Raw genomic sequence first — 20,227 nt, 5'->3', positions numbered from 1 at the left:
CCTCTATTGTTATATTGTTATGTCCTGTTTTATCTCAATCTCCCCCTTATTCTTTTAAAAAATTATTTAGTCATTTCTTATGTTTGTCTTACTTAAGGGAAAAAATTTAAAAAATTAGGGTATATAAATAGTAACACTTTTTGATTTCCTATTAACTTGTTTTGAAGTCCTGTAATACTCCCACGATCTTGTTTTGACTGATTAGACTCTGTTCCATTCTGTATGATAGTATCAAGTTTGAGTATGTAGGCAACTACTTTGAAGGCAATAAGATTCACTAAGATGCCCATTCTGGTTTGACTATTGTCTTCTTTGGAGGTTCTGTAATGCTTACAATGCCTAAGTTTTATTGGTCTTGTTCTGTACTGTTTTGTCCAACTTTATAATATCTAATGAGATAGAGAATTCTTTTTAAGTAAACAAGAGACAACGTTGATAACCATTGTTGATAACCTTGTACTCTGTTCTACACCATGTGCTATGTCTATCCTTAGTTTTGACTGACAGCTTTGTTTTGCCATATTTGACTGTATTCTCTCCCCCCGAAAAAAGTAATAAGCACTAAGGAGTAATAAAATCCAAAATGTGTAAATTTTGTTGTTAAAAAAGAGAGGGGAAAAAAAAAGAGCTCTAACGGATATAACAGCAAGTGTGTTTAGGGGTGTTAAATAGCTGACTATATTAATGTTTTTGGATCATTGAACACAGCTGTTTGCAGTTTCCCTGTTTGAATGTCCACCTTGTATTCTTTGATACTGTGATTTGAGCAACTATTTTCAAGATGATAATATGTAATCTATTAACAGGTGATTTCTTACTGTTATGTTTTTTTTTTTTTTGTAGTTCTGTATTACGTGTACCCTTACACTGCTTTGTTTTGTTTTGCGTTTTTCTCTTTTTCCTCTTAAATAAAATAAAAAAAAGAAAAGAAATTTCTCTCTTTTATGTCTTTTTAGTTACTTTTTTTAGTTTCATAGTCATACAAATAGATATTTTATATAATTTATTAGATGTATGACTAGACATTTTCCTTGTTTTTGCTGATTATATAATGATATTCTATTTTAAATTTCTAAATCCAATTATCTATTGCTGGCATATAGAAAGCAACTAACATATATTAGGTTTGTATTGTGTATCCTTGCTATATAGTTATTTATGAGTTTCAGGAATTCTACCTTGTTTTACTTTTTATGCTGATGTCAATTTTAGAACTTTCCAGACTGTCATGTCTTCCATAAACAAAGAGTTCTAGTTCTTTCTCATTTTGTATTAAGAATAAAATTTAGATTATTTTTCTTTAAAGCGGTATAGCCTAATCATTATATATTTAATTACTTCAGAAATTTTTATTCTGAAGGAAATAAAAATTGACAAAAAATAAGATTTTATTCTATACACAATGGATAAAATTAGAATTGACAGTATCAGTGTGTACATGTATGTCAGACAATTATAATTCTCATACATTGCTATTAAGAGAATAAATTTGAAACATTTTTTTAAAAAATGAAATGTTCTTATTAAGTTAAACATACTTGTAGTATATACCATGGGAATTACACAAGTAAACACACACAAACATAGAGAAAAAGAGAAAGACCCGAGAGAAATTGCCATGTAACTCTAAATCAAATTCTTGTATATGAATATCTTTTGAATTTTTTTTTTCTTATGAGTAAAATTTTCAACAATAAAAGATAATTTAATGAACATGTATTCCATGGGTGAATACTCAGCAAGTAGTGTTTTCATATATTCACCAACATGGCTGAAACGCAAAACAATATTGTGCTGAGCACAAAACCCAGACACAAAAGAGTATAAAGTGCATTATTTTATTAATGATTTTAAAGAATAGAAAAATTCAGTAACATAACAGAACAGACATAATGAAGATTGGTGTTAGCTGTTAAAATATAAAATGTGCATTTCACTTCAAAGTCAGAATCAGTTTCACTTTTTCACTTTAAATGTTACAAAGTAAAAAATGCCCTCTAATTTTTAGAAAGCTTGTGCACTGTTGGAATAATCCCACTGAAACTACCTTAGATTCCATTAAAAGCCTATGCAATCTAGAAATAGAACTCTACATCCTAGAGAGAAAGCAGCTGAAGCTTTGGCCTAAAGATGTAACCACAGGATTCTTGGGCTACAACCCATGCCCTACCTGAAACACAAGCTTCACCAGCAACACCAAGTCCTCCTGCTCACCACTGGCTCTGTTTTCTTTGCTATTGTGTGCTATCCTGTTATCAGGTTTTTATGAAAATAGTAGATGTACATATTAATATATATGCTTTCAAGTGAAAGTCAAACCAAACAGTGTGAATAACTCATCTTACCTGGGCTCTGGCTGGTACAGACAAAGCAGCAGAAGTAAACATGAAGCATTCAGAATCAGAGGGATAAAATTTCAAACCAATTATAATAGTGAAGCAAATTATTATAAATATATCCTCTCACTGTAGCAATTTTAATCAGATTGAAGTAAATTTTTTGAGATATCTAAGATGGTTTAGTTCTAAAATGTCTCCCAAAAGTCTCACATTTGGAGATAGGGCCTGGTTAGGAGCAGAAGGTAACTGGGGGCATAACCTGCATTAATGTGTTCTCATCTCAGGCTCCTCTATTCCTTTTCTGTTCCTTAGTTACCATCACACAAGCAGCTTCACCATGCCATATCCTTCACCTTGGTGCTCCTGCCTAGGAGCACAATGAGCATGGACTAAACTAACTGAAACTGTATGCCAAAATATACACCTACTTTTCTAAATTATAAACATTAGGTATTTTGTCCCAGGGACTGGAAAGTGACTAATAACCTATCATTTTCTTCTAAGCCAAGTCTTTAAAAACGCTGTTTTCAATCTTTCAAATGCCACAGTGACTTTATATACATATAAGCATTAAAGAGATAATTAATTGTTCTGTGACTAGGATAGATTCGTGGAAGAAAATAGACACCAAATTATTCAATGTAGTGACTGATGGAAAAATATATTTTTATGTTATGTGTAACGTGCACAAGCAGAATACTTCATAGAGCACATTTTTGTATTATTTTGATTACAATTAATATTTTAGTTTCCCCAAATGTTGCCACAATATCTAATATTATCTTATACTATTATGGGAATATAGTAAATGGACATGTCTCACCGGAGAAGCTTAAACTGAAATGAGCCTTGCTTTCCCTGTAAAATGTGCAATACTATAAAGAGACTGATATAAACTATTTCTTCTAAGTCATGCTATTTGTCTTAGTCTAAAATAAAACTTTTGCAGATTCACACATTTGAGGGAAAATAGTCACATAGGTCATTTCTCTACTATAGGCATCTGGGTTCAGGATGAGCCTACTGTGGGGCTCATTCAGAAAAAGCTGTGTGAACTTCTCTCTACTCCTTGTGATTCTCATATCTTTTTTCTTTCCATTCTTTTCCTCAAAATGTATAATAGATTAGAAAACGAGACTCCCCATCATTATCTCAGTGGTGTTGAGCAAACAGCACAACCATTTCCTCATCTAGACAGCTGTAATGTCTCCTTAGAAAGAGATTCCAAGAAATGATAAGACTCCCAAGATAGTTATCAGGATAAATACTCATGAAGCATAAACTGGATGGGAGCAAGAGTCACTTAAGAAGGCCCCAGACCAAGATATATCCTGGCATCTAAGAAACAAGAAATGCAAAACTTGAGTAGGGAACTCTCAAACTGCAGTATAGGTTTAAAAGTCCTCCATAAGGATGATAGGAAGTCTTGATTGAAGCAAAGACATCATATTTAAAGAAAAGATGTATAGTAAACTGAAACACCCCAACACTAATATTACCCACACACACTAATCAGTCTTTGGCTCGCCACATCTTAGAGTAAGTTGGCCTCTGCTTGAACACAGTGGTGGACTCAAGTATTACCAACAAATGTCCAGGAAAAGTTAGTTTGCTTAATGTAGGGGTTAAGTTTTTTTAAGGTTGCCCCACCAAACATCTCAAGAAGAAAACAAAGCTCAAATTTTGTGGGTTTCTCATTCTTGTTATTATTATATTTCATTAATTATTAGTTATAAGATAATTTATCATAAGGATTGCCTTAGTTACTTTTTTCTCGGTTCTATAACAAAATATCTGACAATCAAAATTAAGGAAAGAATGGTTTATTTAGCCCGCAGTTTATGCAGGTTTCAGTCCATAATCAGCTGGCTCCAAGGCAGGGTAGCATGGTTCAGAAGTAACAGTTAATGGCAATGGAAAGTAGCAAAAGCAACAAGACCAAAAGGGAGCTGCAGGCCTCTTTTCCTCATTCACACTGTATGCAGGGCCCACCTCAGGACAGGTGCAGCACTCACACCACCACTCCCAGCAACAGACAATGAAACAATCACAAACTCTAGATTCAGACACTTCTGGAGATTTAGCTCGGCAGCATAAGCGCCTGCCTTGCAAGCAGGCAGTCGTGAATTTGATGGTGAAAGGGAGAATTAGAGAAATTATATGAAACAGTATCTATGTTAAATATGTTTTATGTCTTATCCTTGAAACAGTGTTATTAAACTCACAAGGTATCTACAGATATGTAGTATATTTTTATTAATAAAACAATTGGTTTTCATAATAAACCTCACTGGATAAGTAAAACAATGCCTAAAATATGTCTGCTGGATTAATGTGCAGTGCTTTTCTATTGAAAATAAAAGCAAGGGTTATAAAAAGAGCTGTAGGCTTTTATTCAAAATACTAAGTGCCACTTTAGATGGCAACAGATTTGAGATTTGCAATGAGAAACACCATGCTCTGTTACTGCAACCTCGGGAACACGTACGTTGTTTCCCTAATCATCTTCCATTAATGCTTCCAGGAACAATAAGAGGTAGAGGAGCACATATCTCTCCAATAAGAAATGGGACAATTCAGATTCTCAGAAGTATGCGGGACATGGCACAGACACTGTCATTGTCGAAGGAAACAAGAAAGCTAGAAAACAAAGAGATGTATGTGAGAAAGAAGAGAATTATGAGAAACTGAGTCTTCTTAAGGTTTTATGGAACTGCTGATGAGATCTGATCAAATCCTGTAGTTTCTATCAGTGCGCATAGTGAAATAAACAGACATTCTATCTTATGTGTCACTTCTGTTTTTATATGGAAAAGCAAAATTCTGTATTCTTCCACATTAAGAATAACCACAGAAGTAAAGGGTCATTAAGCAATCACGTAGATTATTGGTGTATACATTCATTGCTAAACATTTTACTAGTTATTTAGAAAATTTTGTGCAAACAGAGGCTATACATAAATGAAAGTAAATAAAATCATTCATATGATAAATGATGTAAGCAAATAACACAAAACATTATCCATAAAAGTGCCATGGGATTGAATAAAATTTATTCACTAAAAATAGCAATAAAAATTTAATATCCTTCCATTGTCTTACCTTATTACTTCTTCTAATTAGAATATGTACTTCCTCTGGATTTTAATCTTGACTTTCTTCAGTGAAATTTTGACATCCTTGTTCCTCAAACTGTAGATCAGAGGATTGAGCATGGGCCCCACATTAGTGTAAAAAACAGAAGAAATTTTCCCCTCTTCCATAGATTCAGGAGAAGAATATTTAAGATACATAAATAATCCTGACCCAAAAAACAGAGAAATAGCAATGATGTGAGAGCTGCAGGTACTGAAAGCTTTGAATCTTCCCTGTGTAGATTTAATGTGCAGAATGTTTGTGATGATGAACATATAAGACACTAGGATGGTGACACTGGGGACTGTGATGTTCACACCTACCACAATGAGCACTACTACCTCATTGACATAGGTGCTGGTGCAAGAGAGTTGGAGGAGGGGCAGGATGTCACACAAGTAATGGTTGATGACACTGGCCCTGCAGAAGATCAGGCGAAGCATGCAGCCTGTGTGGGCACTGGCGCCAGCAAGGCCCATTGCATAGGCAGCAAGAGATAGCCCAGAACAGACCTGCTGGGACATGGTGACCTTATACAGCAGTGGGTGACAGATGGCCACATAGCGATCATAGGCCATTGCAGTCAACATGTAGCACTCAGAGATGACAAAGAAGAGAAAGAAAAACAGCTGAGTCATGCACGCTGCATAGGAGATGCCATTCTTCTTTGAGACAAAGTTGATCAGCATTTTGGGAGTGAAAACAGAAGAGTAACAGAGATCGATGAAGGAGAGGTTGAAGAGGAAATAGTACATGGGAGTATGGAGTTGAGAACTGAGAGCAATCAGAGCTATCAATCCTAAGTTGCCCAGCAGAGTGACAAAGTATATCATTAGAAACAGGTAAAAGAGGGGTGTCTGGAGCTCTGGGCGATCTGTTAGTCCAGCAAGAAGAAACTCAGTGACTAAGGAGTCATTTCCAGAAAATGTTGTCATTGTTGAAAATCTAGGAGAATAGAAGAGAATTTTATTAATAAAACACCCAGCTCTTCTCCAAACTCTCATTCATGGAAAGAGGGATGACAAAATTTAACTATAGTCTCCTCTATAATATGGCCACTGGATGTATTACCACGCCATTCCTCTCAATTTCTAAATCACTCTTTCATCTAAAAGAGTAAGTGCGTCTATCAATCACTCCCATCTTTGCTAGAAGATACAGGTGGAGTGGATGAGGTAACAGTGTATCTGATGATGAATTTCAGGAAGGTGAATTTGTGTTGAAAATCACCAGTTAACACCTGGCCTTTCACTTCTTATTTTCTGCTTATGTTTCCATTAATCTACTAGAATCCTAATCGCCTTGAAATAATCAATAAGAAAAAAAAAATACTCCAGAAGTATTCTCTGCAGACTGACATCATTTATAGGTCCAGAGAAGGTCAATAGAGGTTTAACATTAATGATTGCGTACTCTAGTACCTCTGCATAGTTTGCTCTATTTTATTCTAGCTAGACAGGGGGTAACGATAGGGGTATGGGTGTGCTTTCAGTGATCTTTGCTAAAGGCATGAAAGAGAATCCTAACATGACCCTTAGTGTTATGAGTGGTAAATGTAAAAAAAAATTAACAAAATTTATTTCTATTACACACAATTTCTAAATGCATGGTACATGTCAATATCTTTTTTTTAAGAGACAAATTTCTCTTTCCTTCAGTATTGCTGTGTTCTTGATCTGTCTCTTGGGGCTGCCATTGTAATCTTGGCACCAGATTAAGACTGAAGCCAACACACCATGCTTAAGAAAAGTAAATGCAGACAGTGTGCAGTCAGCGCTCCATACTGCTGAATTCCTTGCTCTTCAATAAAAGTTATCCTCGTTTTTCAGCCACATTGAAAGTGAAAAAAAAACAAACAAACAACAACCAAAAAAAAAAAAAAAAAAAAAAAAACCAGAGTGGATTAAGTAACCCCCTTTCCCTCAGGACCTGAGTGTTAACTCTTTCTGGGCACTTACTTCCACTGTCCTGAGGAGGAATTGGCTTTACAGCTCTTAGAGCTGACCAGAGGCTGTCAGCCTGCTTCTTGGACAAGCAGTGGAGTTTTCCCACTGATCTCACAAGGCGAATGTCCCCACAGCCATCCTAAAGTGCAAAGCAAACTTCCAGTTACATGTTGGCCAAAAAGATGTGGGAAAAGCGACAGACCTCACATCATGCCCACCATGTCACACAAAGAATGGCACATGCTTGGATTTTATAATTATTTGGGACTGATAGGAGCTCTCTATGGTGATAAACTAGCAAGGGAAGAAATAATAGTATCAGTGTTTACGCACTAATTCATGATAGTGTTGTGAACTTCCCTAGAGGGATTTTGCAGTCTCCAGGCAGAGATTAAAAGTCCCTCTGTTCTCATCCGTAAAGAGTTAAATATAGTCAACATCATTAAAATGTTTACTTATAGATAACATGTCAGTTTGCATAAAATTTAACATAGTTTAAATATTTTTGCTATGCTTATTTTTAATATTTCACATCCCTTTAAACAGTATTCGAACAATGTATGTTTTTTTTTTTTTTTTTTTTTAGAGGAAAAAGAGAAAAACACAAAACAAACCAAAGCGGCTTAAGGGTACACGCAATACAGAACTACAAAACAAAACAAAAAACCATAACAGTAAGAAATGAACAATGTATGTTTTGCTAGCATAAAAGGTGCTTTCATTCTTATTACTCTTTTTAATTTTAAAAGGTTGTGTAAAATAACAAAATCCTTTATTTCATGACAATTTCACTTCTTCAGGTTCTTCTGACTCAATATATCTTCCTTCATATTATATTAAAATACAATCTGCATGAAAAATATTACTATTCATTATTGACTACCATTTCAACAAAACATGATTTACATTTTCCCTGTGCATATGACTATGTTTTGTACTCACAACAAAGCATGCATTTTTATTTTTTAAATTCATACAAATTCACAAAAATGTCCTTAACAATATTCACATTCACCCAACTTCTGCCCGTTGTTTCATCACTCACCCCTGTAGGACTAGAATAGTGACTTTGGAACCATAATGTTAGGTAGACCAGTTATTAACTCAAACTGCTGAACACATACAATTGTGTTGATGGATCCATATGTAAATTTTTGCAATTCATTACCATGTATATGGTATAACTCAGGAAACGTCCTGAACCATCAGGAGAGAGCCTTGTTGCATCCTATGAAGGAGCTCTGATGACCTCTGGATAGTTATTCCTATCCCCTCCCATTCTCATCACCGTCTTTTGAATATCAATAACTTTATCTCCTTCTACACCATTTGGTCATTTTGAGGACAATAAATGGACTCACACAATGTGTAACCTCTTTGAATTTTCTTTTTTACTCAGCCTGATGTCCTTCAGGTCCCTCCAAGTTGTATGTAACAACAATGTTCCATTTATTGCTGAATAGTTTTCCACTTATAACAATCCAAGTTTATTCAAACCTCAATAGTAATTTTTAAATTAAATTAAAATTTCAAATTTTATATTAAAAATAATAATAGTAATTTTTAAAAATAATAACACAAAACCAAATCTGGTGATTTGTGGAAAATTTTTCAAGATCAAGGGTCTTAGGATTATAAGGAAGGCTGGTTTTCTAGAAATTTTCTTTTAAATCAAGAGGTCTCCTTTCTTCAAAGATTGATTACTCAGGTTTTCTAGTTCTTGTGATCTCTCAAAGGCAAGTGAACGTAGAACATGCTCCATCATTGCTCTTTATGAAAGTGAGCAACCCCACAGTGATAAGTCAGGAACAGATACTTGTGGAAAAAATATAGGTATACACAAAGGGAACCTGTAATGAATTTTATTGGATCACCTCAACAACCACCTCTTCAACCCAGGTCAGACGACACAAAGTTTATGCAAAAGAGCACGAAGCCAAATAAACACTAATTCATAACAATGAAACCTAAGTTTTATAAGACTTATGCCACCAAAATGAACATATCTCATTAAACTGCTTCTAAGGGAAAGGTACTACTAAGCAAGAGCAAAAAGAGAAAAATAAAATATCCTCCCAAGAAAAATTCAAAATTTTTCAGAAAAAAAAAACATGGATGAAGTCAATCTTAATTATTTTGGATTTTATAGAACTGCATATGCTACACCTTTTATTTCACACCAAAGTTGTCAGAGTACTCATATATAAAATAAATTTTTAGTTATTTAAGAGTTATCTTAGTCTTATAAAAGTCACAACTTCCTTGATATATGTATAATTAGCTGAGAACAAACTAAAGCCTCAGTCTCTCTTTAAATATCACATTCCTTTAACACTTACCTCTAGGACGAAGAAATACGAATAGTATTGAAAGAAATAAATTATCATAATTAAGAATTTTAGAAATGGATACTTTTTGTCTTTTTTTAAATTCATGTTCTGATCCTCCTTGAAGCATCATAGAGTACTGAAAACATTATCTAGAAAATACTATGAAGCTTTTGATGTCAATAATTATATATATTTTCCCTAAAAGTAAACATAAAGTTTATGGATCAATGCATATTTCATTATTTTAAACAGTGACTACATCCTTTTGCCTTGCCTTGATCTTTCCAGGAGAATCTAATAACCAGATGGAGCAGTTTCCTTTACAGACAGAGGTGAACCACAGGGGAGGAACAAAGGAGTTTGGTACCGAGCATTTTATGTAGTGAGTAGCTTCAGCATCTCTACTCTCTACTCAAAAGTGAGAGGAAGAGCAATGTAATCTTCCAAAGAAAACACTAAGTGCAACCAACAGAAAATACAAATAAGCTCTCTACTTTCCCTCACTTTCAGATAACTGCAAAAATTATCAGTTCTGGAGGTCACTAGCTTTGCTATATATATATCACTTCTGAGATGTGGTGCTAGACTAATTCAAAGACTTGAAAGCTACTTTTTTTTCAAAAGCAAGGACTCCTTACTTGGGCCTGCATATGTTAATGGGTGACTTATATTTGGCAAAAAGTTTGTATGTGGCACTTCTGCATTCATATAGCACCTGTTTTATTTCCTATTTTAACCAAGGAGTCATGTTTTATTCTGCTCGGTGTTGTCTGTAGATACTGTAGTCCCTTTGTGAATGTTTGTCAAGAACAGATGGCACAAACATATGTAAGTCTGACAGGGAAACCACCAAATTTGGTATTACATACTTGGCATTGGAAGAGAAATCTGTACTGCATATGAAGCTTTATTTCCCCTAGTTCTGGAAAGAAAATTTGAATATTTCAAAATAGTTGAATGAAGTAATATTTTTCTGAAAGTATTAAAATTATTCCATTTTAGGTTTATTAAAATATTGAGCTGCGTTGTCAATCATTATTTTGTAATTATTTTAAAATCCGCAAATGCTTCTCAGCTTCAAAAAAACATCTTTCAGTCAATTTAAACACTGAGGCTAAGGGTACTAGACGAATTAATTGGGTGAAGCAGGTCTCAGAGCAGCCTAACATTTAGGCTATGTCTTGGATGCCACTGGTTGCTTCTAACCAGTTCTACAGTGATAACTGAAAACCAAAGAAGTCCTGAAGAACTTCAAAAATTGTGCTGGAGGCCAGAAAGAAATTAGCTATACAGCTGAGCCTAAGGGAGCTTGGTTGTTGAAATAACTAGTACTAAAATGAATCTAAGAACACAGTAGAAAAGATTGCTTGCAGGTAATTCAGGAACCAGCAAGACCCCACTCTTGACAGGCTCGAATATGCAGAACTATAAAACTCTCACTTGAGAAGTTTCCCCCAGGTCTCTTGCTTAGGAACAACCATTCAGGGGATAACACCCAGAATCCTTTTTGTATAATCAGTGGTTTCTCAGAGACCTTGCAGCTGTGATCCAAGGGTGCATGGATACAGCTGAAGCTAGTGACGGATCTTGGAATAACACATGACATGTTGGTTTTTCAAGCAATCAAAGTGCAAGAGTCGTGGTGTCAGAAAGTCTTCCAAGTTGGTGTGGTTTAGATAGAAAATGCCCCTCCAAAAGTCTCATGAGCTTTGAAGGTGATGACATCATGGTAACACCAAACTCACTGATGAGTTTAGGAGCTTTATGTACTGTTGGGAGGTGAGTCACTGAGAGCAGGTCCTGGGGAGGTACATTCTTGTCCCCAGAGGCTCTTATTGTTTGTTTCCTGGCTACCGTTGAATGAGGAGCTGTCCTCCAACATGACTCTTAACTGTGCATCTTTGCCTTAGAGCAAGCCAGACTTGGATTAAACTCACAGGAAACTGTGAGCCAATAAATCTCCCTTTATGAAGTGGCATCAGTATTTTGCCCCAACAATCAGAATGCATCTAACACAAATGTAACAACATCATCCTCTTCACTGCAACAACCTCCTCCTTCTCAACCACCACCTCTACTTTCCTCTTCATCCTCTTCCTTATTTTTAATCTTTAGAAATGTGGATGCCTCAGATGCCATTTGGAGACAATTTTTCTGGATGGTTAAGTTCATGTCTGCTTCCTTGTTGGTTATTCTTATGTTGTTTCAATGAACTCTGTTTTCAGATTTTTGTACCTCAATTTACCTTTCAGTTTGAAAATATATGTCAAATTATCAGACTGTACTCCCACAAACATGTTTAATCTTTATGTGTCAATTTTTAAAAGAAAAAAAATTATTTCATTCTCTAAAATTTAGTTCTTTCAAAGCTTTAGATCTTTTGTTTCTCTTTGCATTTTGTTGTTTGTTCACTTGTTTGTTTCTTTTGCTTGTTTGTGGTTTTGTTTTCTTATTTTCCCAGTTTGAGGTACTGGAGGTAGGACAACAACATCTGACTTAGAATGCAAGTAAGCTTTTAAAAGTATCCATTCCCCAAAAAGCTGTACATAATATGGATTTTTACCAAAACATCAATAGCAACATTTGTAACACATGATATCATCTTTCGTGTCCCTGAGGAAGAAGCAGTCAACTGTCCAGTAACATGATAGACACTCGTTGCTTAGAATTTCTATTTTATTTTTAATAAAGGAACCCTTTATAAACATCATTCCCATGTTATAGAATGGTCAACAATTTATCCTCCCTTCAGGCATATGTCTTTTAATATGACAGCATTTCTGATGTGTCTCAGACTAAAGGTATGGCCCAGCTTCAGCTACTTGCAGATACCTTAGTTTCTGTCATATGGTTCTTTTCCATTGAATGAATAAACCACTGAATAAAATTGTGGCTACTTCACTAAAAAGGTATATTTTCTTGGGTGTGCAACCAAGTAGTACCGGATTCTCTAATGTAGGTGAGGTCCTGGGGTTGGTCGCTAGACCTCTAAACTGTGTATACTTATTTATTTTGAAATGTATATTCACTGATTTACTCCCCATGTTCTTCTGTATGTCACATAACTATATTTTAGTTCTATAGTATACTTTCAGGTGAAGTTATACCTAATGTACAATTGTATTTTATGTATTAAATAAATGTGAACTTGTACCCTGAGTAACAATTTGGCATATTTAAAGATGAGGATACACACGACTGTTTCCCTCAAGCAGTGAGACCTCAGTTTCCTAGACCATCTCTTCAGAAAAGTTCTGCATGACCACTAAATCCAAAGTAAGCACATACTTATTCTATCATCTGCTTAATTTGTGACTTTCTGCAGGATTTTTCTGGTGCGTACATTTATTCTCCACTCATTTGTTGTCTCTGTCTTCCTCACGCCCACCTGCACTCCATTTCTACATTATTTTAGAGAAGAAATGCTCTGAGAATATGGACAGCTTCTGTTTTCAGTTCTGTGTTACTGACATTTAAATAGGCCCTGAATATTACAATGATTAAATTATTTTAATTTGTTGATTAAATTAATTACATTATTTGTACCAATAAAACTCTGAGGCAAATGAGAATGAGCATTTCAAATAAAAAGAGTTGCTAAGGAATTAAGGCTGTAAAATATATTTGTAAAAAGGACAAAAATAGTTTTACTAAATTGCTAATACACATTTCAAGTAAACATCATCCCAGTGAAGACACAGCATGTGCCTGTACTCACTCTCCTGCCCTTAGGTCCAAAAAATTAACTCACTGCAAGTTCACTTTTTCCTGGATTCTCTAAATGGTTACTTCTTTTTCTATTCTTGAAACTGAGATCACAAAAATATCAGTCTCCATACTGCATTTTCTTGAGAATACAGAATAAGGACAAAAGATCAGAGTGAGCAGAAAGTCACCCAGAACACAAAGAAAAATCCTCATAAGCATTTAACACATGATGATTAAATTAATAAACATAGTAATAACTCTGAGACTACCAGAATCAATATTTCCCTAACAGTTTCAGTGAATTCTCCATGTGTAACACTCAAAATTCTCGTGGCTGGGCTCAGGACATGTGTTTTAACATTTAAGAGACTGTTTAGCAAGCCTTGAGCAGAATCACCAACAGTACAAAAACAGATGATAAATAGATGATAGAAGATAGATGATAGATAGACGGACAAACAGACAGATAGATAGAAAAATCTCACAACCTTAACACTTGTGAATTTACTCTTCAAATTGTCTACTTAAATCATACCATTTATATGACTGATATATAGCCCACTAGGAGAAGAAACATGTTTAATCTTCAGCACGACAAAAATGAACAGAAAAAGAAATTCACTGAAAACAAAGTGGAAAATATTCTCTTGCCTGTCTCTGAAAGAATAATGATCTAACCCTCTCCCATATGCCCTTTACCTTGGAAATGACATCTACAATTAAGTTAGCTCAGTATAGTATCTGGTCATCTTATTTTCATGACTTTGTTCTCTGCAGATGTGTGAATTCTTTTATCGTTGTTGTTGCTGCTGCTGTTGGTGCTACTTTGCAGTGCAAAGAAACAGTCCCAAACCTTGTGCATTATAAGTGAATCTTCTTTCATTGAATTACAACCTAATCCTCTTCCACACGTTCTTGAGCCAAAAATTGTGATCAGTAACACCAGAACTATTTAAGAGAGTGCCCTTTTCTTCAAAGTCTTTCTCAATGCAATGTGGACGTCTTTGTTTTTCAGACTGTAGATAAAAGGGTTCATCATTGGTCCCACAATGGTATAAAAAACTGTGGATACTTTATCTTGACCAACAGATCCAGTAGAAGGTTTAAGATACATAAATGATAAAGCCCCAAAAAAGAGAGAGACAGCAATTATGTGAGAGCTGCAGGTACTGAAGGCCTTGGATCTGCCCCCTGTGGAATGGATGGAGGAGATATTCAACAAGATCAAGGTATAAGAAATGAAGATTGTGAGACTAGGCACTATTATGTTGATGCCCACCACAATGAAAACCACCATCTCATTGATAGAAGTACTTGTGCAAGACAGCTGCAGGAGAGGAGGGATGTCACACATGTAATGATTGATGACATTGCTGTCACAGAACGTGAGTCTCAGCATGCATCCTGTGTGAATCATGGCACCAAAATAGCCCATTGCATACACACCCACAGTGATTATGAAGCAGACTTGTTGGGACATGATTACTTTGTAAAGGAGGGGCTTGCAGATGGCCACATATCTGTCATAGGCCATGGATGTCAAAATGTAGCACTCATCAATAATAAAGAAGCAGAAGAAAAACAGTTGAGCCATGCACTCACCATAAGGGATGACGTTCTGTTTTACAAAACCCATCAGCATTTTGGGGATTATGACAGAGGAGTAGCAGAGATCAACGAAGGAGAGGTGGAAGAGAAAGTAGTACATGGGAGTGTGCAGGTGAGGATTCAGACCTATGAGAACAGTCAAGCCCAGGTTCCCCGCATGGAGACCATATAGATTCCGAAGAAGAGGAGGAAGAGAGGCAGCTGGAGCTCTTGCTGTTGTGTTAAACCCAGCAGGACAAACTCAGTCACTGAAGAGCCATTGTATAAAGTCATTCTTCCCTGGACATTTCTGTGAGAACAAGAGAAATAACCACATGTTTACATTAAAATGGGATACCAGATTTATCCATCCAAGTCCAGGATACAGAGCTTGAGATGCAGATTGGCAGGAAGGCCTCAAGCCTACCTTTCCATTTGCCTTTGTTTTCACCAGTTTAGAAGACAAAGAGAATGCATAAAGATGAATATTGAGAGTGGTAACGAAGGCAGTTTGTGGAAGGATAGATTTCAGGAAGTCCAGAGCCATGGTTGGATCTGCACCATCTCTTCTCCACTTCTGCCTTAGCAGTGCCCCTCTCATCTCAGGGTCAGTGGTGATCTTGGAAACCAAGTAATGAGGCATTTCAAGGGCTCACGGAACCCACAGATAAGATCTGCAAGATGTATAGCAGAAGAGATACAATTTAACACTCACCCTTTAGTATTATGATTTCAAAACAAGCCCTTGATAATTCTCCTCTTTGATTTTCAGAGCGAGAGAGCCAGCTTTCTCTGATAAGTTGTATGAGCATAGAGCCCACAAAAAGAATTCTTCTTTTATTACAGTTGCTGTTCCCTGGGAAGAATTTTGAACTGAGAGAATTAGAACACACTCCCCAGACCAAAGTCTCTGAGAAGCCATGAGTTCTGCTAGTGACTTTGCCCAGTGTCCTCTCTGGACCAAAACTGATAAATACCCACTGATGCTGACAAAGAGCCCCCCAGCCAACAATATTACCTAAGGGGCTTTAGGAGTTCAGAATCCTAAGGGACCTGATTAAAAGCTGGAAGACCTACTTCCTTCAGCGTTTTCTCCAGGGACCCAGAGAAGAGAAATTACATGTGCTGCATTCACAGACAACTTAATTATGATGACATTAACTTATTGAAACCACACGATTGTACATACTTTGGGTTTCCTTCCCAGTCGGAACATCACCATATAGAAAAGTGCATACACCTGCCCTGTGTCTACCTGTCACTAGTTGGAATACTATATATTTGCTCTTTGTTATATCTTCGTGTAAAACACCCACTCCCACATATTTGGGTCTAAGCTCCCCAATGACAGAGATTTTGTGGTTTTTTTTTTGTTTGTTTGTTTTGTTTAAGTACTATTTCTACTCATACAGAACAATCTGTGATATTTATAGCACGTGTTTACTGAATATATGTATAATAAAAGAATCTCTTTCCTAGAGCATACCCTGGGTGCTACACAAATTTCCTGACCCACAGGTGAAGGCTTATGCGATGCCAATGCTTTTATTTGTAAGCAGGATTTGGGGACAGGAAAACTTCTATAAGTCATACAAGGGCCATTCCTAGACTCTCAGATGCCATTCCAGAACTGATACATATATATATATATATATATATATATATATATATATATATATATGCATTACTCAGTGTCACCAGGAGTACTTGCACAAGCTGTTGGAAAGGTTCTAATGTCTCTTTGTATAAACAAGGATTACAGACATATTGGGATCAGTGCAATACAGGAGGCTGTCCACTGCAGAAGCCCTGGTCTGTCTGGCAGGGAGGACCTTAGGAACTGCTCAAAAGTTTTACTTGTCATTTTGAAAAAGTTTCAGAGAACCTCAGGGTAGATTTAAAAATATAGTATTAGGCCACCAGCAGGACAACTGGACTTAGGTTGAAGTAAGATGAACTGTGGGAGCAATGAATGAAGGATTTGATGAGTGACTCAAAAAAGAAATACAGAGATAAGTAGAAAGAGGAATGGGGAGATGGAGGCAAGGAAAAAAGCAAAGAGAGAGAGAAAGAAAGAGAAAGTAAAAAGAAGGAAAGAACAAGAGAGTAAAAGAAAGAAAAAGGAGAAAGAGATAGAAGAAAGAAAGAAAGAAAGAAAGAAAGAAAGAAAGAAAGAAAGAAAGAAAAAGAAGAAGCAAGGGAGAGAAAAGGAAGGAAGGAAAAAAGAAAAGAGAAAAAGGAAAAAAAAGTTTCTCTGAATTAATTAATATCTCTGCTGCAAGTGGTTCTAAGAAAGTCATAAACAAGAGGTATTCCAAGGGAAGGTTCTGCAGGATTTCCCACAAAGCATATAGAAATATAGAAAGTTTATGTCGGGTCCTAAGGTAGAGCTCAGGATGAGGACTGTGCTTTCACCTCAGCCTTCAGCATGCAGAAGGACAAACCCAGAATGAACATAGGGAGACTCTGAGCACGTACTTAAGCTGCAGAGCCCTGTCATCCCCTTCTTTCTTCATTTGCATAATGGTCATTTTATCCTATTTCAACTACAATCAAGTACATCAGATGCTCCTGCTTTACCCCGAGCTATGCCATAGTGTTCTTTGCTCATCCCACAGTCTTTACCGGATAATTTGTTTCCCTTCATTAAAGTTAGTGCTAATTTAACTTAGAATGCTTTATTTTACATTATATTTTCATAAAATACAGAAAATAAAAATGCACGTTTTAACATGATTGATTTACATGGTTGTTTCACACTGAGCTAACCTGCTACAAATGCCCTGGAACATTGGCACCCAACCTCCAGCTCCTGGCTGCAAGGCTGGCCTTCTATGTACTTACTTATTTTATTTTAGACAGAGTCTCTCTAAGTTGCCCAAGCTGGCCTTGAACTTACCATCCTCATGCCTCAGCCTCCTGAGTAGTTGAGATTACAAGTCAGTGCCACCATGCCCAGCTGGTTCATATATTTTTAAATATATGTACATATATACTATATATGGCATATGTATTTTAAATATCTATATAAATTATAATTATATGTTATATCTACATATCTGAGATAACAAGAAAAATAAATCTTTAATTTCAAGAAAATAAAATAACAGAATCTTTCTTTAAAATTTTATTTAAAGAGAAAAAATGCAAAACAGAAAAAGGGTAGAAGTAATACAGATTTCAAAAAAAAACATAAGAAATCAATAGTTGATAGATTACATATTTTCATTTTAGATATAGTTATTCCAGTTACAAAATTAAAGCATACAAAGTGGACATTCAAACAGTGAGACTGCAAACAATTCTGTTCAATGATTCAAAAAAATTAATAATATGGTTATCTACCTTACACACTTAAACATACATGCAGTTATATCCTTTAGAGCACTTTCTTTTCCTCTCTTTTTTACAATAATAAATACATATTTTGGATTTTATTACTACTACAGTTCTTATTATTTTTTAAGAGAAATAAAACCAAATGTGACAAAACAAAATAGAGTCAGTCAAAACAAAAGGATGGACATAGTACATGATGTAGAAACAAAACACAAAGTGACCAACAATGGCTACCATAATGCCTCTTGCTATCTTCAAAAGAATTGCCCATATCATCACTTATCATGAAATTGAACAAAACAGTACAGAACAAAACCAATAAAAATGAAACATTGAAGACATGATAGGATTTCAAAACAAGATAGTAGGTATCATACAAGAATGGGTATCATAGTGAATCTTATTGTCTTTAAAGTACTTGCCTATTCCCTCAGACTTGATACTATCAAACAAAACAGAATAGAGTAAAATCAATCAAAACAAGACAGTGAAAACAATATAGGGCTTCAAATGAAGTTAGGAAATTGAAACTGTGACCATAATATATCCTGCTGTCTTTGGAATAGCTGTCCATGCCATCAATTCTAATACAAGACAAACTGGAACAGAGTAAAACCAAACTAAACAGAACAACGAAAACAATATGGGTTTAAAATCAGGATAAAAGATTAACAATGGCCACTGCCTTCATTTTTTAGACAATTGCTTCACTTTCACTTTCACAGGGTGCATTGTGCATTTTTATCCCCCTAACTCCTGTAGTTTTTAGATTAGGGAGGCAGCCTGCTATTCACCTAAGTGATTCTGAACCTTTTTACCCCTGAACCTGATCTCAAGTTGTATCCATTTGCATACAAGAGCTTTTTTTTCTTTATAGCTGAGTAGTTTTCCATTGTATAAAAGTGTTACAGCTTTCTAGCCAATCTGCCGATCATCGGCAAGCTACCCCCACTTTTCTCTGGTTCCATGTCACACAGAGCATTGTGTTCTCATCTTTGACTTTCAATCTATAAATCTTCATTCAGGTTAAGTGTATTACTTATATAGAGCATATTGATAGATCCTGTCTCCTGATCCAGTCTGCCTGTATTTCTTTTTATTGGTGAATTGAGGCCCTCTACATTAATGATTATAGCCGAGCTTCTCTTCTTCATCTCTGTCATGTTACTTTTCTGTCATTGGTTGTCTACTTTTCCCCTTCATTCCACTGTCTGTCCCATGCAGTGAGCCCCCTCTGCCACTGTTTCTGAAACCATCGTCTTTCTCTCTCTCTCTCTCTCTCTCTCTCTCTCTCTCTCTCTCTCTCTCTCTCTCATGTCCTTCCATATTTTTTGTAGGATTGGATTGGTGGTCATGAACTCTCCCAGTTCCTCTTTGTCATGGAAGTATTTGTTTCTCCATTAATTTTGAGAGATAGTTTGCAGAATACATCAATCTGGATTGGTGGTTACTTTCTTTCAGGACTTGGAATACTTCACTCCAAGCTCTTCTTGATTTGGTGGTTTGTGTTTAGAAGTCTGCCGTGATTCATATGGGTTTTCCTTTATAGATGATCTGTTTCTTTTCTCTGACAGCTTTTAATATTATGTTCTTGTGTTAAATTTCTGGCATCTTGATTATTATATGTCTGGGTATAGATCTGTTTTGGTTATAGCTGGCTGAAGTTCTGTATGCCTCATATATCTGAATATCAATATCATTTCCTTTTCCTATGCTTGGAAAGTTCTCTTTATTTCTGTAAATAGCCTTTGTATTTCATTTGTGTTTATCCCTGCTTCTTCACTCATGTTTTTTATTCTTAAGTTATAGATCCTTTTGTCATTTTCTAGCATTTGTATTGTTA

The 20,227-nt window shown here is 35.7% G+C and overlaps 1 protein-coding gene and 1 pseudogene across 1 annotated transcript; both read right to left on the bottom strand.

The window, feature by feature from the left end:
- Positions 1 to 5,458: 5,458 nt before the first annotated feature.
- LOC100726571 (olfactory receptor 8B3-like) lies at positions 5,459 to 6,418 on the bottom strand. Its single transcript, XM_003472604.3, has one exon. It carries the CDS (start codon positions 6,407 to 6,409, stop codon positions 5,459 to 5,461), a length of 951 nt encoding a protein of 316 aa, XP_003472652.2. The 5' UTR covers positions 6,410 to 6,418.
- Positions 6,419 to 14,410: 7,992 nt separating this feature from the next.
- LOC101788052 (olfactory receptor 8B3-like) lies at positions 14,411 to 15,339 on the bottom strand (annotated as a pseudogene).
- Positions 15,340 to 20,227: the final 4,888 nt, after the last annotated feature.

Source organism: Cavia porcellus, unplaced genomic scaffold (assembly GCF_034190915.1).
Source record: "Cavia porcellus strain 051 isolate PalLab524CR breed Dunkin Hartley unplaced genomic scaffold, mCavPor4.1 scaffold_9, whole genome shotgun sequence".
Classification (NCBI taxonomy): domain Eukaryota; kingdom Metazoa; phylum Chordata; class Mammalia; order Rodentia; family Caviidae; genus Cavia; species Cavia porcellus.
The sequence above is the reverse complement of the archived record's forward strand: the minus strand, read 5'-3'. Positions and strand labels throughout refer to the sequence as shown.